The sequence below is a fragment of the Solea solea genome, chromosome 4 (assembly GCF_958295425.1).
Source record: "Solea solea chromosome 4, fSolSol10.1, whole genome shotgun sequence".
In the NCBI taxonomy this organism is placed as follows: domain Eukaryota; kingdom Metazoa; phylum Chordata; class Actinopteri; order Pleuronectiformes; family Soleidae; genus Solea; species Solea solea.
In genome coordinates, this window is record NC_081137.1 from 16,130,061 (window position 1) to 16,151,599 (window position 21,539).

At 40.1% G+C, this 21,539-nt stretch overlaps 2 protein-coding genes across 6 annotated transcripts; one reads left to right on the forward strand and one right to left on the reverse strand.

Moving 5' to 3' along the window:
• Positions 1-6,204: 6,204 nt before the first annotated feature.
• slc37a4b (solute carrier family 37 member 4b) lies at positions 6,205-13,130 on the forward strand. Of its 5 annotated transcripts, none has more exons than XM_058627341.1 (10): positions 6,205-6,363; positions 7,606-7,998; positions 9,213-9,445; positions 10,714-10,960; positions 11,063-11,215; positions 11,291-11,376; positions 11,467-11,580; positions 11,666-11,731; positions 11,818-11,956; positions 12,946-13,130. In XM_058627341.1, the coding sequence occupies exons 2-10, from the start codon at positions 7,857-7,859 to the stop codon at positions 13,110-13,112; spliced, it is 1,347 nt and encodes a 448-aa protein (XP_058483324.1). In that variant the 5' UTR covers positions 6,205-6,363; positions 7,606-7,856; the 3' UTR covers positions 13,113-13,130. The 5 variants fall into 5 exon arrangements, with proteins under 5 accessions (XP_058483324.1, XP_058483326.1, XP_058483325.1 ...); XM_058627343.1 differs by having other exon boundaries at positions 6,207-6,363; positions 7,564-7,998; XM_058627342.1 differs by having other exon boundaries at positions 6,207-6,363; positions 7,609-7,998.
• Positions 13,131-15,187: 2,057 nt separating this feature from the next.
• On the reverse strand, positions 15,188-18,750 carry hmgn1b (high mobility group nucleosome binding domain 1b). Its single transcript, XM_058627346.1, has 6 exons — positions 18,548-18,750; positions 16,843-16,866; positions 16,645-16,677; positions 16,502-16,543; positions 16,303-16,410; positions 15,188-16,208 (listed from the first exon to the last, which is right to left on the reverse strand). The coding sequence occupies exons 1-6, from the start codon at positions 18,563-18,565 to the stop codon at positions 16,164-16,166; spliced, it is 270 nt and encodes an 89-aa protein (XP_058483329.1). The 5' UTR covers positions 18,566-18,750; the 3' UTR covers positions 15,188-16,163.
• Between the last annotated feature and the right edge of the window lie 2,789 nt (positions 18,751-21,539).

Below are 21,539 nucleotides of genomic sequence, written 5' to 3' on the forward strand. Positions count from 1 at the left end.
ATGTGGTTTAAATCAGATTTTGGAAAAACTGGATGTGATTTTTGGCTGTCCAGACTGGAAATGCTTAAAAATCCGATTTGGGCTGCAGTCTACACAAGAGTGCGCGTTGGAAGTATACCAGGGCCTTTAGAGTACATGGGCTTGTCTTGTGAACACAGTACAACTACCCCCATTTGAACACCACGGTTCAAATGCCACATCCGGACCAGCCAGTGTAACATGTGACATCACTCTACACATCATTAGTAATATTTGTTTCTGGACATATTGTAAGGCACATTGCACCTTTAAAATGACGTCATAGTAGCTTTAAATATATATGTATTTTTAATCTGTCCTACTTTTCATTTCCATCTTTCAAAGTGTGAATGTAGGAGGGGAAAAGTTTTCCTCTTGTGTAACAGCTTCTCTAAATGTTAACTCACAGCTGCTGGACAGAGAGAGAGAGAAAGAGAGAGAGAATTTCATTATTTACTTTAATAAGAAACAAGTTTGTCACGCTGCATAAGTCACTGTAGCCTCTTTCACACTGAAATCAACGGGTGAAGCCGTTCAAACTGCCAGTGGTTGTTCTCCGACACGTGTGTGTGTAAGTGAGTGGAGTGAAAATGAGGTAATGATTCAAAGCTGTGGATATTAAACTGGGAACAGGGATTTACTTTCCTTTCTTTCCTTTCACTTCCGTCCACTTTTTGTCATTTCCTCAATCATCCATTCTGTTATATTAACATGTATCTTGGATTAACCTGATATTCCTGCATAATTTACCCCTGGCTGACTAATTTATGTTAGAGCAGGTATCTAGTAATTAAAGTCTAATCATAACCGTGCTGTTTCCTGTTTATCATTACAGTTTGCATGGAGATAAGTCATTAATAGTCCGGTCCAGCGCACGCATAATCAACAGCCGTTGATTATAAGTGGCAGCCCTTTTGGATGCATTTCACTCTCCTCAGTTTTTTATTAACACAAGTACGTGCGCTGATAGGACCACTCACACTCTGTGTACTCCGGGATTCTGTTGGTTTGCAATAATTACACGTTCACGTAGAACAAGTTTCAGGACTTCAGGAACCGAACACCTCAGTAAACAATCACCTCTACCCATCAGTGTGCTCACACCATCCAATTATCTGGACATGGTTCTGCAGATCCTCAAATTGCTTTCGAGAACTCTTGAGAAAAATTTACATTTTTATTAAATTTCCATATTGTATTTTTTTTTCTTGGGGGGGGGGGGGGCAGAGCACCTGTAATCTCCCACTCTGTGCGTGACAGCTTTAGCTGCTGCAGACGAGTGACACACAAACCTGTGTCCAGTTGCAATGACTCTTTAATAACACATATGCATGCAAACACCCACAGCAAGCAATTTGCATATTGGTAGAGAGCATTGTGTGTATTTTCACATATTTCATAGTGCTGTAATGTTTTAATTTGATCTTTTTTTTTAATTAATTTCCCCAAAAGCGGGATTCAATTGAGCAAATGACTTATGAACCTGCACTTACTGCCTCACAACATTGTTTATAACGTCCATAGCTGGGGTTGAGGTGGTTGGAGAACATTCCCTCCCTGCATGTTTTAGAAGTTTCCGTGCTCCAGCACACCTGATTCACATGGTCAGCTCATCAGTAAGCTCTGCCACAGCTTGATAATCACCTATTCATTTGATGCAGGTGTGTTGGAGCAGGGAAACCTCGAAAACATGCGGGGCACTGGGTCCCTGAGGACCAGGATTGAGAAACACACTGCCAGTGAAGGGCTACTATTAAAATAAGTAACCGGTTCCTCAAAAATTAGGTTCTGTCTCATTAAGACCAGGTTACTGGTCCTGACAAGGTCAGTGTTTATCCCAGAAAAGGTGTTTAGTGGAAAAATAAAAGATAACAATAGCTTTATGTCTGCCTTCGCATTACTAATACACCGAGCAGTGACATGTGACATTTAGGATAATAAATGTTGTGTAATGTGCAACTGATGTTTAAGGCAATTTTAAGGTATAACTCACACAAATTCAAAGTTTGTGGTTTTAAATTTGTTTGTGATGGTTGTATTACCATTGGTAAGAAATAATATTTTTCACAGAACTAAGGTATTGTAATTTGAATTTACTTAACTACATTGTGGGGAAATTGTTGACATAACTAGGTTTAATAAGTCCAACATAATTCACTAGCTTGATAACAATGAGAGCTATGTAAGTACTGATTATTCAGGTCACTTAAATTGGAACTACAATGAGTTGTTCAATTAGTGTTACTCAATACAGCTGAGTTACATTTACATTAGTGAGTTAGGTCAGTGTAATGAATGCCTGCTTAGTTAGCTGAACACTTTTTGATCAATTAAGGCTAACTTGACCAGATAATATTGAAATGACTTAATACAGTCTTGTTGGTTTCAAATATGTTAATTATTTTCTCTGTAATAGTAGTATTACATTAGTTTGAACACAAGACAGTTTTGTGGAAATTTGAACAAATTATTTTTTTGAGTCTGTAGAGTGATGCAGATTGTGAGTATTACTGTGGAAATTATTTTATATAATTTTACTCACATCACACTGACCTTGTCTCTCTCTCTCTCCCTCTCTCTCCCTCTCTCTCTCTCATCTGTGTCAATGAAGAAATCCAACAACAGCGTCAAGTGATGTTTATATTCAGATGTTATCAGCCTCTCACTCCTACATTTACATATTTTACATAAACATATATAGCAGCCATGGTGTAGCTCTCATTTGACCTTATTTTAAGTGTTTACACAGATTTACACAAATTAAACGGCACCATTTCAACTGTAGTTGAAAGTTTGTCAGGCTGTCATTTCAGAAGACTTGAGTTAATGTTCTGTGGTAAATCCTCCCCCCCCCCCCCAAGGGAAGGCATCAGGCATCATGATGGACAGCCACATTATAAATAGCACAACTGCACAGTAGCTACTGGGTCTGTGGTGTCTGGGGATCAAAGGAAAAGAACTTCAGGCAGTTCCACACTGAAAGTCTCCATCGTGCTGTGACATTCTGCTGCCTGTCCTGTTTTTGCCATAATCAAAGACCTGCATGTTACATTTTCTTTTCTTATTAGAAACACCTCACACCTCACTCACACGTTTACACCTCTGCTAACAAGTTCACAAGTTTATTTCACATAATAATTTTCTCATGATTATTATCTGGGGCATATGATTTACTGTCTTATTATTATGAAACACATTAAACTGCACTAAACTATAGGAAGGGAATTATGCACATAAAGTTTGACTGATTGATTGTAATACAATAATCTGACTTCATGCTTTGGTTGTTGATATTCTGCTCACACATTTCATTCCAAAGTCATTTTGTATGTGGGTATGAGAAAATATCTTGCTGTAAAAAATCTTAATTCAAAAACAGATATTTGACCCGCCTCGTCAACTGTGGAGGAAATCTAAAATATGTTTTTTATTACGAGCTGGCATTTTATGTAAAGTGTAATTTCATAATTTTCTTTGAAATCAAATCATCCGATCCTTGAGTCCAAATTAACATTTTGTTCCATATTGCAGGAAATTCCCTCGAGTCAGTCCTGTGATATCGTGTTTGGCAGACGGACAGACGGCGAGAGCAAACGACATTTCCATGACAGCATGACTAACGCACGCTGCACACAGGTGAAATTGGAACAGCAGGAAATGATGTGTAACTGCAGGGAGCAGCTCCGTCTTAAACAGGCCGACAGGAGAAGGCGAGGGGACGTTTTCCAGCAGCACGAGCAGAGTTTGATGCATTAATTGGATGTGAAGCTAGTTCCTGCTCTGTGACCTGTGGCTCCTGCTGTGGAACAAGAAGAGTCAAATAAACAGAACATTTTTTGCCTCATCCTGACAGGTGTGATGTTCACACTTGCAGTGTTCCTCTCCCTCTGCTGATGTTTCAGAGAGCAGTGCTGTGGAAGGAAAGTTTAAACATACACAAAGTTGGTTGTTTTTTGTTTTTTTTACGGTTAATGTGCCCTTTGCACACTGCAGACATTTTTGATAGGTCACAAAAGGAGAAGCACAGGTGTAAAGGATTGAGTTAATGAGTTCCAGGGTTGCAGGCTGGTCCCTGACTTACATGGACTGAACACAGCCATCGTTAATGTGATCTGTCACACCTGTGCTTTCCCTCCTTAAACTAGTCAAAATGGTCGTTGTGCATATCGGGTCCTTTGGGTGATTAGTTGGTTGTTTGTTTATTGAATTGGTTGTTTAGTTGACTGTTTGGTCAGTTGGTGGGTTGGTTCAGAGCCGGCCCTAGGCATATGCGTGTCCGTCATAACGCGGTCGTCGTTTTATACATGACACAAACACACAAAATGGTAACGAGCAAAGCAGTTGTTTTTTTTGTGTGTAATCAGTTCATTAAAAAGGTTTGTTCACAGAATCATTCAGGACTTCCTGCACGACTGGAGGTTCAGTATCACCACATTCTGAATAGGAAGTAAAGTGTAAATTAACACTAAACCCTTTTTGTGATTTTACTGCCCTCTAAGGTTAAAAAAACTGGTTTGGTGTCAATAACACAATTATAAATAATGCAATTTATAGTGTTACGTTTGTATCAATAATAGTCAAGCACACGCTACTCTGAGGTGGTGGGAGTGGCCCCAAACTCAAACTCTGCTAAGGGCCCCCATAAACGCTTGGACCGGCCCTGCTTCAGTTGGTTGCATAGCAGTGAGTATGAATTATAGGGTTAGAACTGATTTCAAAATAATAATGGACCATTAAGCCCACGCACACATTTCTTTCACAACACACAGCCATTGTCTTCAATAATAAAAAAGCAGATTGTTGTATACGTGTTGCATCATTGCATTTGAGTTTAAACATGGTTTAATCTTTAATGAGCAGCTTCACATGAAAATAACATTCTGTAGAATAATGTAATGTAGAAAATTCTCTCTCTCTCTGAATATCGCAGGCTATATCTCACTAATAATCAATACTGTATGGGTAGTGAGAAAATACAGATGTAATATCTCATTGTTATTATTGTTTGTTGTTTGATCTTATGTCAGTACATGACAATACACACATACGCAATACGTGTGTGTGTCTATGTATATATAAAGCTGTAGTAAATTGGAGGACTGGAAAAATTGTGATTTAAAACAATTGATCCATGTGTTCATTCACACAGAAAAATGAGGTCACTCGTGTGTAGATGATGAAATAGCTTCACAAGATGAAGGTTTCTCCTTTCTTTCGTGGCTTTGCACTGATCAGCCACCAAATTGCAACAGTTTCAGCTGATTGTTGTCATCACTCCACCACTGTGGATTCTGCTCAATCAGCTGTAGACCGTGTAACGTGTTGTTATAGCTCCACCTATTGGCAAGACGTCCGAACACGAGTGACTGTCATGGAAAAGACATTAGAGCAGTCATTAGCAATATTTAAACCAGTTTATACAAAGAAGACATCTTACCACTCTCACCCACTCTCTATATTGTAAATATAGTAAGTGGTACAGTGAGTGCTGCTGCTCATCACAGCAATGTTTACATGAAAAAGACAGACATTTTTTTTAACAGGTACCCTTTAAGACTAACACAAAAAACAATATGTAAAGCTAGATAATAGACAAGGAAATAAACGGGTATTTTTTCACAGCAGACATTTTGATATGACACAGAAGGTGTGTCCTTTATAACATCAAACATGGCTGTTGTCTGTTTAGTGTCCCTGTATATCGACATAACTGACAGTGAGACAGCGTGGACACCACCGGACGAGTGAAATATTATATTTAAAAAATAAAAATAAAAATACACACCATGACACATTTCCTTAACATACTATTAAGGAAATATTATTATAATATAATATCAATATTATTGTATAAGTGTCAAATGTCCTGAAAGATGCCAATAAATAAAATATTATGACTGTAATAGATAGATGTTTAGACAACATAACATGTAGAAATGTGGATGATATTGGAACACGTAAGAAATTAAGGGGAAGTGTAGACCTTGCAAGTGTTTGATTCAAACGACAGGGGGCAGCAGTGAGCAGTGTTGAGATTGCATTGATTTGATAGTGCAGAATTCTGCAGCCTAATGTCGATTACATTGGTTGTCTCAGTCGTTGGACACATCAAAGCTAAAACACACAGACATTTAAAGACGCTTTGGTGGCGTCACAAAGTACCTAAATATCGGAATAACCCCTTATTTCCACATGCATCCAGCACCCTCTCTCCGGTTGCGTGTGTTTGTTTTTTTTTTTAGCATGACAGACTGTGACGCGCTTCCAGCGTCTGCACACTCGTGAACGCGCGTCGTCGCTATGAATGGATGGGGATCAGCTCTGCAGGAGGGACGCGGATGAAAGGTAACGGCAGTCTTCCGGGTTTTTTCCCCCTCACTCGGGACATCACCGACACGCTAACTCGCGGTGCCAGACGCTGTCGAGCACCGGCCTGTCTCGTACTATGTCGGCATGTGGTTAAATGTGGGCCCGTGGGGGCGTTCATGTCCACGAAGCGACCGTTAAATCAATTCCTCAAGGAGAGTAGTTTGTATGGCGCGGTGATATTAGTTAGACTACAGTTAACGTCCTGTTGGTTTTCGCTGAGCTGCTGTAACTAACTGTAACTGCAGTGACTACCACAGACCTTCAGTTTGTTAAAGCTAACTTCAGCATTAGGCTAAACATGTCACTATTAGAGACCTTTCACGAGCATTTTCGTGATTTTCCCCTCTCATTTATATGATATACTGTCTTAAACTAGGCCAGTGCTTTGAGTTAAAGTAGTCCGACACCTGATATTACCAGGCTTGCTGACGGAAGACGTACACACCACATGCCCAGACCATTTGGAACAGCAACTTTGACATTTACATGACAGACAGTGTGTGAAGGAGGCTGAGCTGCATGTCACACTATCCTGGCCCGGCCTGCAGCTGCTGATGTAAATATAAACCATCTTCACAACAACCACCAGCATGGAGAAAACTGTTCCTCTGGAGAAAGTCAATGCCACATATCATCTCACTGAGTTTGTACTGAGATGGAAACCATGGTAACCATAATATTGCAATACAACAAAGCTGCAATCATTGAAATATTGCAAGACAATCGTACTAATTAGGGCTGAAGTAATCGACTATTACAGTAATTGGCAATTATTTTGGAGGCCTCAACTGAAACACTGCTCATTCTTTCTTTTTAAATATGGAGGTGTCAAATGTTGCCAAACTGCATTGTGGGTCTGTTGCTTTGATTTGCTCTCACTGTGTGAGTTTGGTTTTTCTTTGTGACCAACTGCAGAGTTAATTTAGTCTCTTACGAGATCCTTTTGTGTTTGCTGATATCCAATAATACATTTTTAATATCATACCAATAATATGCACATCCGTACTCTCAGACGATTTTGTAATTTTTGTAATTTCTCCACCCTCAGTTTGTGCCGTTGCAGTGAAAGACTCATTGATTACTGTCAAAGAGTCAGATATGACATTGTTAAAATGCGTCCAATCACTAAAATTAGCCCCTGCCCGAAATCTGTGTTATGTTGTTTTTCATTTTCAGGCTGGTGTAACTTCTCCCTCCTTTGTCGTCCTCTGCACACAGCAGCAGATAGACAGAGCGCCCAGCCTGCTTGAGGAGAGCTGATGTATTTGATCACTGCTGCCCATCCAAAGCTACATCTGGTTTCACATCACATGTTCTCCTGAGAACACTCCAACAACACCTGTTGAGACCAGAACTCCACTCAGCTTGAGGATCCGAATAAAAGACCCAGCCGACGGAAGGAGTCTGAGGACATAATCGCTGTTTTTCCCTTGTCGTCCTTGAAGTTTCTTGTTGGATCAAGTGCAGTCATGGCGGGTTACACCTACTATCGGGTCGCCATCTTCTTGTGCATGTTCACTGGCTACTCGCTGTACTTCTTTAACAGGAAGACGTTCTCCTTCGTCATGCCGTCTGTGATGGAAGAAATTGACCTGGACAAAGATGACTTGGGTAAGGAGGTTGTATTAATGGTGCCTTTTGTTGATATTGTGGTTCAGTTTTAGTTTACGCAAGAAACTTTGTTTGACAGACACATTGTGCCAAAGTGTCTAAATCTAAGTGACTTAACTTGCCAGATATTTTGTCTACTTTGTCTGATATCTTTGTCCCCTCACTGTCCTTCATCCTCCACATCCTGACTGCCTGTTACATTTATTATTAAAGCTGCTGTTAATGAAATGTGTAAGCTACTACATGTGTCAAATGGGGCCAGTCCTCACTGACAATAAGTGAGTAAAAATGACCTCATAAAATGACATAAGGAGCGGAGAGTGGAATGCTAATGGCAGCAACAGACAGAAAGGTAGCCAAAAGTCAAAATCAGCTTAAATGTCTGAAGCAGCAATTTACTCTAGCAGATGTCCTCATCATTTCACTTGACCCAAGTGAAGAAATATTTGGCCGCAAGCATACTTAATCTAATTCCATGGTTCTCAAGCTGTGGTACATGTACCACCAGTGGTACGCGGGCTTCTTCTGGTGTTACTTGAAGGAAAATATTTATTACTGTATATACCAGGGTATGTGATCGGAGTGGAGCTGAGGAATTTTGACCGGGGTGTGTAATATTAAATGAAAGAATAATAATTAGAGTCACCTTATTTCTTGCTCCATCTTAATCTAAGTTCACTTTACCAGTGTATTCAGTACATGTGAAGATGAGAGAGCAAATGATCTTATTGGGAATAAATCTGCCTCCTAAAAGTTAAAAGCCTGTAGCTGACTTTGCTCGGCCTATTTACGCCACTATATTTTAATGTTGGCGATAATGGTGTGACATGGCAATATGTGCATAAGAGCACCCCTATATTTTGAGAGCATCAACCATGGAGCTTTACTTTAAGTCATGCATGGATGTCCGTCAGTACCCACACATGTACAACACATCGCTTAAATAATACAAGAGCACGCAGATGGGGGCAAAGTCATGGAACATACTGTTAGACTGACTATGCAGACCCTCATTTTAGTTTGAATGGAACCACAGCCATGTACTAACAACTGACAGTTGAGGAAAGATGGTTGGCTTCACTTTTAAGCAGTTTAGTAGCAATAATAATATTCAGGAGTATTGAATTACTTATACTACTGAAGGTTAGACTGATTTTATGTAGTATAGTCTCCTCTATTTTCATTTTCAATAACTGTCATGGTGTTTTCTACAGGTCTGATCACCAGCAGCCAGACCATGGCCTACGCCATCAGTAAGTTCATCAGCGGCGTGCTTTCGGATCAAATCAGCGCCCGCTGGCTTTTCTCCATCGGCCTCTTCTTGGTGGGAGGCATCAACATCGCCTTCTCCTGGTCCTCCACTGTGTCCATGTTTTCTCTGCTGTGGTTCATCAACGGCCTGGGACAGGGCTGTGGCTGGCCCCCCTGTGGGAAAGTGCTGCGCAAGGTATTGCCGTCCCGCCTGCCACTGAGTGCATCAGAGTCCTCATTCAGCTTTTGTGTAACATTTTGGACGGTTTATTGGCGGAAATTAAATATATTCTACACATAAATGTGTGTGTATTTGTGTATAATCACTTTATGGAGGCTACTATTCTTCCACCACCATGAATTATTTAAAATGTTAATGTTATTAAGTTCCATGTGTAGTAGATTTTATATATGTTATAGGCATGATTTTAAAAGTGTGAAAGGGTCCTGCAGCACATTGAGGCTCTCGAGAAGCTGCCATCAAAGTAGCAGTGTTTGAAAAGTGGGGAATAAATAGGCTTTGGCATGTGTTCGCTGTGGGGTAAGGGATCAGATTACAGGAGAATGTATTTTTAGTAGGTCCTCCGTAGATCGTAAAGAAAAGAACGTTTGACAAAGATGTTTTCCCTCCTCAGCATGAGGAAATGCCTTTTAATGTCTGTGTCAGCAGTTTGCTGCCACTCCTCGACCACAGCTGAGTTAACGTCCACACACTGTGGAGTCACACTGTGTTAAATTCACCTGCGAGCTGCGTTTTTTAGTGTCTGACAAGCCGTTCGTGAAGTTACTGGTTTTGTGTTGCCGTGCTGGTCGTACTGTGTGAGGAATATTAACGGCTGCCCTCAGCCATGTTACATGACGGTGGTGATGAGGTGTTGTCCTGATGCCATTTTGCTGAAAGCACTTTAGAATAAGAATAATAGTAATAATACATGTTGCTAATCTGAAGATGATCTGTTGACAAAGATGTCACATGTTTGCTTTCTATGACTCAGTGGACATTCTTGAAATCCTTGAAAGTTTGTGGATTTGAAAATGTTTTTTCAAAGCCCTTGAAAGTTTTTGAAAATTGACCTAAATAGACATGGCTCATTGAAAGTAATAGAATTGTACACTGTCTCCACCGTTGACATGAGATTCCATGCAGCACAATAAGCGAGTAACATAAAGAAAGAGAGAGCATATTACGTGATGCCTGGGAAATGCAAATGTCAAGATCTCTGGCTCACAAAGACTGACTTGCCCAAGATCCCAAGGACAATCAATAAAAGTGGACGCCATGAGAGAAGCAGCTCTTACAAGTTGCCCTCCCATCTTACACTGTTTCAGCACATTTGGTCCTTGAATTTGAGGAAATCGGTCAAGGAAAGTCCTTGAATTTGATGTCAACCAAGGTGCGGGAACCCTGTGTCGTATTTTGGAAATGATGAACTCTGTCTGTGCTTGCTCTCTCCTCTTCATCAGTGGTTTGAGCCCTCCCAGTTTGGAACATGGTGGTCCGTGCTCTCCTGCAGCATGAACCTGGCCGGGAGTCTGGGTCCAATCCTGGTCACGGTGCTCCTGCAGTACTATGACTGGAGGACTATTCTGACCATGTCGGGCATTTTCTGCGCCTCCTTCTCATTTGTTTGCCTGGTGTTTGTAAAGAATGACCCGAAGGACGTGGGTCTGCCCAGCGTCGGGGTCGTGGCAAAGAAAGGAGCGAAGGGAGGTAAGACTTTCCCACAACATCTGGCTACACCAGTTGTGTATGTGTGCATAATTCTGATTTAGTGTGAATGGGCCACTTGTGTGCGTTTTCTCCCCTCACAAGGCAACAATGAGAGCACGCTGAGGGAATTCCTCCTCTCTCCGTTCCTGTGGGTCCTGTCTTTGGGCTACTTGGTGGTGTTTGGGGTGAAGACGGCCGCCACTGACTGGGGCCAGCTGTTCCTCATGCAGGAGAAAGGCCAAACTGTTCTAATGGGTAGGCAACTAAGTGCTTTGCTCCTTGTTGGCTTTCATTTAATCTGACCCTAACCGCAGCTGTGGTGTTTAATAGGCAGCACTTACATGAGTGCCTTGGAGGTGGGAGGATTCGTTGGCAGCCTCGCGTCAGGCTTCATCTCAGACAGAGCGGTCGCTCGGGTGAGTAACATGACTTTGATTAGTTTGATTTGGTTTTTTTTTCCATTAAATTACAGCTTTCTAAACATCCCTCCATTTCACTTTCTCCAGCAAGGTCTGGGCACACACGGCAACCCCAGACATGGTCTGCTCATTTTCATGATGGCTGGTATGTTTGTGTCCATGTACCTCTTCAGAGTTACCATCACACCAGAAATACCACAGGTAATTTTACCATCACATCGTCTATGATCACTGTGTAAAATATGCTCAATGTACATGATTACAGTAGTTCATTTCATTTGCTCAGGAGGCTCCTCTTTGGGTTCAAATCATTCACCCGGTGTCTGTCCTCATTGGAGTGTCCGAAAAAGAGGTAGGCTCCAAAATTCTTAAAGTTGCGGAGTGAAAATAGCAAGACATTGACAACACAACGGTTTATTTTCTTGTAATCCTTTATAGATTTGGATCCTCTTCCTTGGTGCTGTATTTGGATTTTCTTCTTATGGACCAATTGCCCTGTTTGGGGTGATCGCCAGTGAAAGTGCTCCTCCCAATTTCTGTGGAACCTCTCATGCTGTTGTGGCCCTGATGGCTAATGGTAAGCTACAGATTCATACAACCAGCTATTAGTTTCTGCTGAACAAACATAAAAACATACCTCCCTGCAAAACATGCTGTATCTTCAATAGAGCTGGAACTAACGATTATTTTCATAATCGATTAATCTGTCGATTATTTTCTCGATTGATCGGTTGTTCCATGAAATATCAGAAAACATCATCATCTCTAGGTCTGTCAAACCTAGAGATGATGATGTTCTCAAATGTCTTGTTTTGTCCACAAACCAAAATGATAAACCTATAATGATTTATTTGTTATCCAGAGCAAAGAAATTAAGAAAATATTCACATTTAAGCAGCTTAAACAATCCGAATTCTTGTTTTAATCATGAAAAAAGCTTCAAACCGATTGATCGATTATCAAAATAGTTGTCGATTAATTTAGTAATCGATTAATAATCGGTTAATTGTTTCAGCTCTAATCTTCAAGAACTAACATGCTACATTTAATTGTATTCCTTACATAACAGCCATGTTTATTGCTTTCATACCTAGCTTGTTGTTCCAAAACCGGACGGGCGTTTCTCCCCTACATAGGTTCTAATGATCTTGTGTGAACACAGCAAACGATCGCACTTCGTTCCCGCACAAATCAACCTCCACGGAGCAGTTAATATGCAGCACGCACACAATTTACGAGTAGTATCCAGTGAACCAGTATGACCAAGTGTGCATGCTTATCTGGTGGGAGAAGTTCAAAACAAGAGAGCTGTGATCCAAAATATTAGTATTAGCACAATGTGGGGATGAAACTCAACTATTGTTTGAGATATTCTTCCTATTACAGATTTAAAGGAATAGTTTACTCAATACATCATCATTCAGGGAGAACCCTGAAACTCTTAAAGAGTTTTGTAGACTTACCGAAACTTTTTGGTAGACTGTGCTTTTCAAGTCAACTTAGTATCTTCAGTGTGATATTCCATTATTGCCTGTAATCCGTGTTTCTTTGTCCCTTGTGTTGCAGTGGGGGCTTTCATGGCAGGGCTTCCCTTCAGCACGATTGCCAAACAACACAGCTGGGACATGGCGTTCTGGGTCGCTGAGGTGGCAATGGCTACAGCGACCATCGGGTTCTTCCTCGTACGGAACATGCGCACAAAAATGGGACGGATCGCAGAGAAAATGGACTAATGTACCCTGGTCTGAAACTAGCCTTCACTCTCCTGTTTTGTTACTACATGGGACATGTTTTTGCCCCGTATACAGAATACTGCACATTGCTCCAATCTGACCAAAATGAAACAAAAAAGAAAGAATGTAGATGCTCAGGGGTGGGTGAAGGCTGTTAAATAACATTTGAAGTCACAGTCGGCCAGATCATAACTGTTTGTCACACACACAGCATTATTTAGTGCTTCTACATGATCCTAGGTGCACTTTTCATGTAACGATATTTAAATGTCACAACGTAGACACAAAGGTCTGTAAAGGTTTGGGTGGATTTGGGTGAGATAAAATGAAATGTATGCTGCTCACTGCATACCCGCGCCTTCAGTGGAGGTCAGTTACATGAAACTTGAATATAGAACTTTATGGATTGCCCTATTCGTCCAGGTATTTGCACACATGTAGCATGTATTTGTATAGACAACAGGTTAATTATTTCACTCGGTCTAAGAAATGTGTTATTTTTATACCAAGTTCTTTGCTAAATGATGCAGGAAAAACACTTGCAGGCTCAAGTCTTAGGTCAGGGCAGCTTTTGTGGTCAAACCTTTGCTACAGGTGTTAGGTCACACTGCCTTTGTACCTTTGTATAGTTAAGGATACATTAGAGTATTTCCAGTCATATTTCAACCTTCACAACTGCAGTTTTTGTCTTCTGTCCATATTTCTCAAGCAAACAGGTGAGAAATTTCCGATCACATGTTCAGCACAGGAAATACTGTATAAGGCTTCAGTGGTCACAGTTAAATCAGATGTGGGTATACACAGATGTTTTATTCACAGAACTGTCTTAGTAGTTGATGATGCAAAACACGTTCAGCCTTTATGTCGATGACAAAACTTAGTAGTATTACATTCAACAGCATGAATTCCTCTAGCACAGGTACAGGGAATAGGATTGTGGTATCAAAAACTTATCAAAACTCAGTAATAACTTGCCCAATGTAATGTCAATCAAGTGATCTGAGAGAGAAATGAAATGAAAACTCAATGGGAGAACAGCGCTGACAAAAAATGTAATATGCTGCAAAGATTAAAAAAGATTAAAAAAATAAAGGGAAAAGTCTACAGACAAATACAATAAAAGACATGTCAATACTGGCAGAGTTTTAGAAATGAGGGGAAAAAAAGCTGCAAAGCTAGACGGGCTTGGTTAATGAAATTTTTTAAAACTCAATAAGTAATGACTTCTTATTCACAGCATTAAAACAAATAACTGGAGATGGAAAGTGTCTTATCTGTCACGTGCAATCAAATGTAAAAAACACAATTCAAGAAAGACATCATGAGTAAAGTAAAGAATTTGGGTGAGTTTTGAGAGTGGGAAAAGTAAAAAAAAACATACTGTAGCAGGCTGAGTAACATGTACAGATGCATGTTATTGCTTCACTGTCCTGAATTATGCAAGATGAAATTAGTTTTCCTGGAAACCGTGAACATGTCATGCCTGACAGGTACAATTACACACACTTCCTGATTCTCTGCCATTCACAGTAATTGTGTATGTATTTGCAAGGACCAAGAAAACATGTAAACCATAGGAAAACAACGTGAAAGTGAGGACCTCACACATTTAAATTAAAATTTTAGGGTCAATAACTGAATAGAGTTAGAATTGGGGGATTTCTGTTTAAATAAAACCATAAACACTAATTGGAAAACAATAATATCACCATGTATGAGAATACATATTCATATACACATACTTGCACCACTACCAGGGTTCCCACACCTTGGTTGACATCAAGTTCAAGGACTTTCCAGGACCAATTCCCTAATTTACCTAGATGTCAACTTAAAGGCCTTGAAATTGACATGTGGGAACCCTGCACTACATTTCATTTACAACCTGGTGCGGTAAAAACACAGATCTAATATCTTTGTTTTCTCATCACTTGAATATTACACAATGTGAATATTTATTGTCATAATGTCATTTCTTTTGACAGGAGAATATTCATTAAAATACAAACAGCGTTACCAGCTCAGTTAAATTATAGCCAAAAAAAAACTTAGTGAATTTTCAGAATGAAACAAAGTAACAACTACCAACTGAGTTTTATTGGTTTGTTGATAACAATCATTACACAGGTACATCTATAAACAGATAAAAAAAAACTGCACACTTGTACTTAATACAGATACCTAAAACCCACATGAATATTGCTACTGCTGGTATGCATTTGACATCTCAAATAAATGTACACTTTGACAGTTGGCCCTAAGAAACCAGTCTCAAGTGTCTTGTTTCTTATGGTTACACACCTCAAATAGCTTTGCTAAGAAAACAAATTCCATTTTTACCATCCTTACAATGTACCATTACACACTGCATATAGAAAGTTTGAAAACCCTTTTCACAGCAGCTATACAAATTTATTGCGATGCTATCACAGAACAGAGACAAACCAACACACGCGATGCACAGTTCTGAAAGGGAGAGCTCCAATACTAAGGATTTTTAGCTTTATTGATCAGGTTCATTAAGAAAACTGCATCAGTACAAGAGTTAACACATAGGAACAAAGCTTACAAACATCCTAAAACACTGTTCATCATTTCAAACAATAAAACAATGAGTTGCCCTGTGTCTTCATCCATCCCCACCCCAGCACAGATTACATACACTGTCCCTTTTAAAGCATATGGAATGTAATCCACGCAGGCAAGCTCTTGTGGTTGTTGCCCCCGCTCCTGTCAACGTCGTGCTTGCGTGTAGCCGTGGTAACCTGTCCTGCACCCCCACCCTCCCCCTTCCTTCACATTTAAAACTGAAATGAAATCCACTGACAGCAACAACAATGACCGCAAAATTTATGGCGATGCAAAATTGTGGGATGTGATGAAATTCCCATCTCCAAATTGATTTTGTTTTTTCATTTAAAAAAAAAGTGTTCTCTACAATCAAACTACTAAAAAACCTGTATTTAGAAAATAGTTGATAAAAATATTCCCCTGAATTGTACAAGAAAAGAGGTACAGGGAGCACTGGTAAAAGATGTGGTTTGAGAAATGTTATTCTGCGTCCTTTTTTTCTTCAGCTGCATCCTCAGCTGGTGCCTGAAAGACAAAAAAAAAAGTTACCTGTCAGTGTTACAGCGTCACAAATTTGAAAACTTTTTCTTGTGTTTACATGTGACGAAATGGCATGTACCTCTTCCTCAGCTTTGGCTTCGCCATTCTCAGCTGGAGCTTCTGGTGCTTTCTCCTCAGGCTTGGCCTTCTCCACCTCCTTTGCTTTCTTTGTCTTAGCAGGTGCCTTCTGCAAACAAAAACACAAACTATCACATTAGTCACTCACAACCAACAGTCTGGTAAATGTCTCATCAGAGGTAATCATAACAGGGACCCACCTTTGGCTTAGCTTTGGGCTCTGGGGCTGCAGGTTCAGGTTTCTGCAGAAGAAGAGAAGCATTCCAGTCAGCATCAAAAGTGCAATGACACCCAGTCAAATTATGCATTAAGTCTGTGACAATCTGGTCTTATGTGTACTTACATGACTCAACCTGAGAGATCTTCTCTTAGCGGGCTGAAAGTGAGAGACAAAAAAAATTTGGATTATTGCTTTCACATTCATTATCAGCCGCTGGCTCTAGTTAGTGGTGTATTACTGACCCCTGGTGGGCACACAGTCTGTCTCTCATGATTAAGAGTATGAATAAAACAAAATTCAAATGCAAGAATTGTCCCTTACCACTGAGTCACCTGCTGATGATGTCTGCGACGGGGAAAAAGAAGGGGGGAAAATTAGTGAATGGAATTCATGCTACCAATTTTGAGTTTAATTAATAGTGTGGCGTGAGCTTTTAGTTATGTAACTAAGTAAAAGTGGGCGTTTCCACACAGAGTATTAGCCCATGGCTGCACATGCAGCTCCATACATAATTTAGATTAACACAGATCACTGAGATGTGAGCTAAATAGGAAGTGGCGCTCACGTGCATAGTAAATAACATAATCACGGCCAAATAAGTTTTAAATGTCACATGGTACGTTTGGGAATTACTCCTTGGTGGCAGGAATGGTAAATTACATGGAGTATGTTCTTCGGCCTGTTTGAATAGATCATAATAGAATAGAAATACTTTATTCATCCCCAAGGGGAAATTGTTTTTCGACATAGCAGCAATACAAGAAAATATCATAAACATAAAATGTAATGTAACCATAAAATGTAAAATGTACAACAGTGGTCGCAGAGAAGCAGCACAAAGTAGTTATTTTAGTTTTAAATTACTTGGAATTGTCCCAAATAATTCAAAGTACACATAACACATCGAATGGAAATTGGATTAACTTCATCAATGTGTGTATTAACATTGGTACAAATGTTTGTTTTAAGTTAACCATTTTCCTTTTTTTCCCTCCAGTGTAGTCGTGCTCTCTCTCTTTACTGCCGACTGTAACACTCCGGTGGAGGAGGGGCGGGCCCCGCCTCCTCACGACACAACCATTCATTGGTAATAGATGGGATTTCCAATGTTGGGAGAAAACTGAGCGTTCCCGCCATTCGTTTGAAAAAAAGAAGTCACTCCGTCGGTCTGCTGGTAGCAGAATCTACTGGAACCCCCAGCAACAGGAGCAGCGCTGTGCTGACGGAGCATCGCCATTGCATAACCTAACTGGCCTGAGCCGACAAGACACGGGAGGACACGAAGCTTACACGACGACGTACTCACACGAAACACACGTAGACCCACGGAAACACCGCACATTAATGAAAAACAGCCCCACGTACACTTATGGTGTAGAGAATTAAGCCGTATAGTCGTGGCAGGACATTTACAAGTGATTTTTTTTTTTGTTCCATATGAAATTTAAACGACACGATATCCACACAAAGCAGCATTAACGTCATATCTCAACTGTCACTGAATAACACAATAATGAATGCATTTTTTTAATTAACATTATCGTCTCAGGGAAACTTTACTATCGAGCCTGACGACCCTCCCCCCCACCCCCCATTCAAAACAATCAATATGCCGCCAACTTTCTCTGCAGAGAAGCCATGTATAGACCGAGAAACGACCAGCGCTTTGTCCGAAACACTGCTAAGAAATGTGAAAACAAATGCAACAGTGCACGTCCGCCTTCGGTTGTAATACAAACAGACATTTTAACAAACACACGGGGGAGAAAAATCCCTCGGCACAATGATTATCGCAGCACACGAGAGACAAGAGCAAGAACGAGTCTGTTCACAAAATCAAAACAGACCCGGATAGCAACTAAACTGTGAGCTGCACGGATCACCAGCGCTGACATTCACTCGATACAAAAAAATATCTAAAACAACATTTCAACAACCCCGGCGCCAAAGCGTCCATTTAACCAACTGCTCCTGAGGATTATACACGCTGTATTACTGAATGCAAGAAAGATGTCGGTCTACTCACTTTGTTCTTTTTAGGCATGGTTGGTTTGTGTGGGGTGTGTTTTTAAAAATGGAAGAAAAAAACAGTCCAGCTAAATGTTGCTGAATACAGACGTAAATACAGTGGTATATTCTGGATAAAGCTGTACCAGTACAGTCTAATACAGCGCTGCGAGACTTAATGTTCCATAGGAAGAAAAACTAGCTCAAACCGGATTGGATTCTCCCCCTCCCTCCCCTCTCGAGCCGCTACAGTTACTGCGTGATTGACGGCGCTTTATCCCGCCTCCGCTGCGCGCTGATTGGACGAGCCCATGATCAGCGAGACGATTTAAACTCTAGGCCTTTACCTGTGTGGGCGCGCCACACGTCAGTCAACAACCACTGTGAGCCATTTGTCTGTCTGTGCAGCCATCTGCTGTAACAAGGCGACATTATCATTAAATCGGCCTTTTACCGCGCGTTTTATTTACCCAGGATATTATGTCCCGGCATTGCTTACAGATGCATGTTTATAGAAAGGCCATTCTGCGTTTGCAACGATGCTTTGTGACGGAAGAAAAGAGGCATATGTGTTGGCAGGAGATTGAGAAAGGGGCGTGTTCTCCCTCAGTCAAAGTCTTTTGTATTATAGCTTGGGAAAATGGCGACAGGAGACGTGCGGTTACTGATCTTACAGCATGTGTGCAACTCCAGTTTCTTACTTATGATTATAATTTATAAACTTATAATTTATCTCTGGATACCCTGTATATTGGGAAAATATAATAATACTGCCTAGATTAATGCCAACTTCCTTCTATGTGACAGAGAACTGACATACATTTATTTAACACTTTATTGCAATAATTTCACTACAAATAAGGGCTGCAACTGACAATTATTTTCACAATAGGTTAATATGTCGATTATTTTCTCAATTAATTGAGTAACCATTTGGTCCAGAAAATGCTACATGGAGCAAAGAAGCCAGAAAATCACATTTAAGAAGCTGAAAAAACAAGTTTTTTTTTAATTCCTTAAAAAAAAAACACTGAACTGATCTATTATTTAAAAAAAGTTGACCATTAATCGAGTAATTTTTTTCAGTCCTACTACAAATTGTTACTTTTACCAGATGTGAGGAGTAAACTTATGCGCATGCTTCAACCTGAGCTTGTATGAAATCATAATAATGAGCCTTCACATATTTTTAAGTCAAGTCTACTCAAAGAGCCTTCAAACTGTGACTTGTAATTGTATAATATTTGGTATAATATGTTATGAATGATAACCACATGTACACTAATACAATCTTAAGAAGATAATATACATGTATGAAGTTGCTGTCATGTCAACTAAAGCGTAAGAGTGCATGCGTAACTGAAAAGAAACTCATCTTTTGGCTTTCTTTCACCTTGGACTGGCCATAGAATCATGTGACTGGTTATAACCTGTTTTTTTCCTCCCCTTCTTCTTCTTTATTTATTTATTCCATGCAGTGATGCAGTAAAGGCTCATTGCCTGTTTCTCATGTGAGCTGCTATGTCACCAGAACTTGCATGCTTCTTTATCTGGTGTGACCACCATTACACATGCAGACTTGAATTCACAGTAGAGTGGTATTTCCTGCAGGGTATTCATTCATTCAACGGCAGCCTGTGAACACAACAAATTTCAATTTGTTTGGAGTATTTGTCTGTGACATTTCACTAACAAATGCAAGAGTAGCCTACGTGTATATCTGTTTTTTTTGCTTCTTTTGTTCCTGGCCACTCATAAAATGATCTAAAAACAAAAGTTGTTCATAGTACTGGGATAGTTTTTTTTGTGTGTTTTTTTTTTTTAAATTTAAATTGGATTTCAACATCTAAGAACTCCTGTAGGCCTATGCAAAATAACTGTTGAAAATTCATCCTCCATGTGATTATTTTATTGCCAGAGACACGCACTCCTGACCTGAGATTTACTGGCACTTAATGAGATCTGAGATGTTAAAGTGGTTACGCATTCTCACGTGGCATGAGATTGTGACCCACATTTCTAATTACAGACAATATTTGATATATATAAATACACCTTTGTAAGTGTGGATTGCTAGTTTGCATTGGAGACAGACTCCCACATCCCCAACACCCACACCCTGTTGATTCCTGTGGGCACAAAGGTGTTAACAATCAAACTAAGTCATATGCTGATGCTTGACGTTTGCCAGTATTATCATGGTAATGACGGCAGAGCTTCATTTCACCCCGCAACCCCATTCAGCAACACCAAGGACAGGGTGAGGGATGAGTACATTAACTACAACCATTTGCAACAGAATCACACTTTGTATTCAGATTGTAAATCATCATCATCATCACAGCAACCTGTTCCACAAGTTGCATTGGCTCCTTCTTTGTCAACTAGTGTTGGTGCTGCAGGGTAATTACAGGGCTGGAGTCCAATAATTCACTTTCTGGTGCCGTGTATGTTGAAACACACGACAAACACGCTGAAAGATGACACAGATGCGTTAAGGGATGCGGACACGTAACAGAAAAAACCGACAGGCCTTGACGTGCTGCATTGTAAATAAAAATCTGACATAAGAAATATCTTCTCGCTGATGTAAAACAGGCCTAATTCAGTTCATTTACCACAAGAGCTATACAATTTCACACAAATTATGTACTGCTCTAGTTCACTGGGAGATGTACTTATCCTTCAAGACAGAAACCCATATATTACAATATTAAACCCCACTGAGGAAAATGCTGTCTTGCTGTGTCTGAACTATTAATGCCAATTATTTTTTGTGCTGTCAGTGCCTTATCCAGGATGCACACGTATGCAATTGCAATACAAATCTATTCTAACCAAGAACAGACTTTCAATTTGCCTCTTATAGAATTATAACACCTGTAACACTGGAACACATGGTGTAAGTGTTTATCATTGTTTGCTAACACTTATTATCACTGTGGATGATAGAATATAAATAGACAAGGAAACTAAAAACTAAAGTATGAATTCCAAGTAACCTCCCATCA

Excerpts from the sequence above, each read along its gene's own strand:
- slc37a4b (XM_058627341.1), top strand. The coding sequence starts at position 7,857 with ATGGCGGGTTACACCTACTATCGGGTCGCCATCTTCTTGTGCATGTTC. Across the intron at positions 7,999-9,212 it reads CCTGGACAAAGATGACTTGG|GTCTGATCACCAGCAGCCAG; the intron begins GTAAGGAGGTTG and ends TGTTTTCTACAG. Across the intron at positions 11,732-11,817 it reads TTGGAGTGTCCGAAAAAGAG|ATTTGGATCCTCTTCCTTGG; the intron begins GTAGGCTCCAAA and ends AATCCTTTATAG.
- hmgn1b (XM_058627346.1), bottom strand. Across the intron at positions 16,544-16,644 it reads GATCTCTCAGGTTGAGTCAT|AAACCTGAACCTGCAGCCCC; the intron begins GTAAGTACACAT and ends CTTCTTCTGCAG. Across the intron at positions 16,411-16,501 it reads AGCCCAAAGCTAAGCCAAAG|AAGGCACCTGCTAAGACAAA; the intron begins GTGGGTCCCTGT and ends TTTTGTTTGCAG.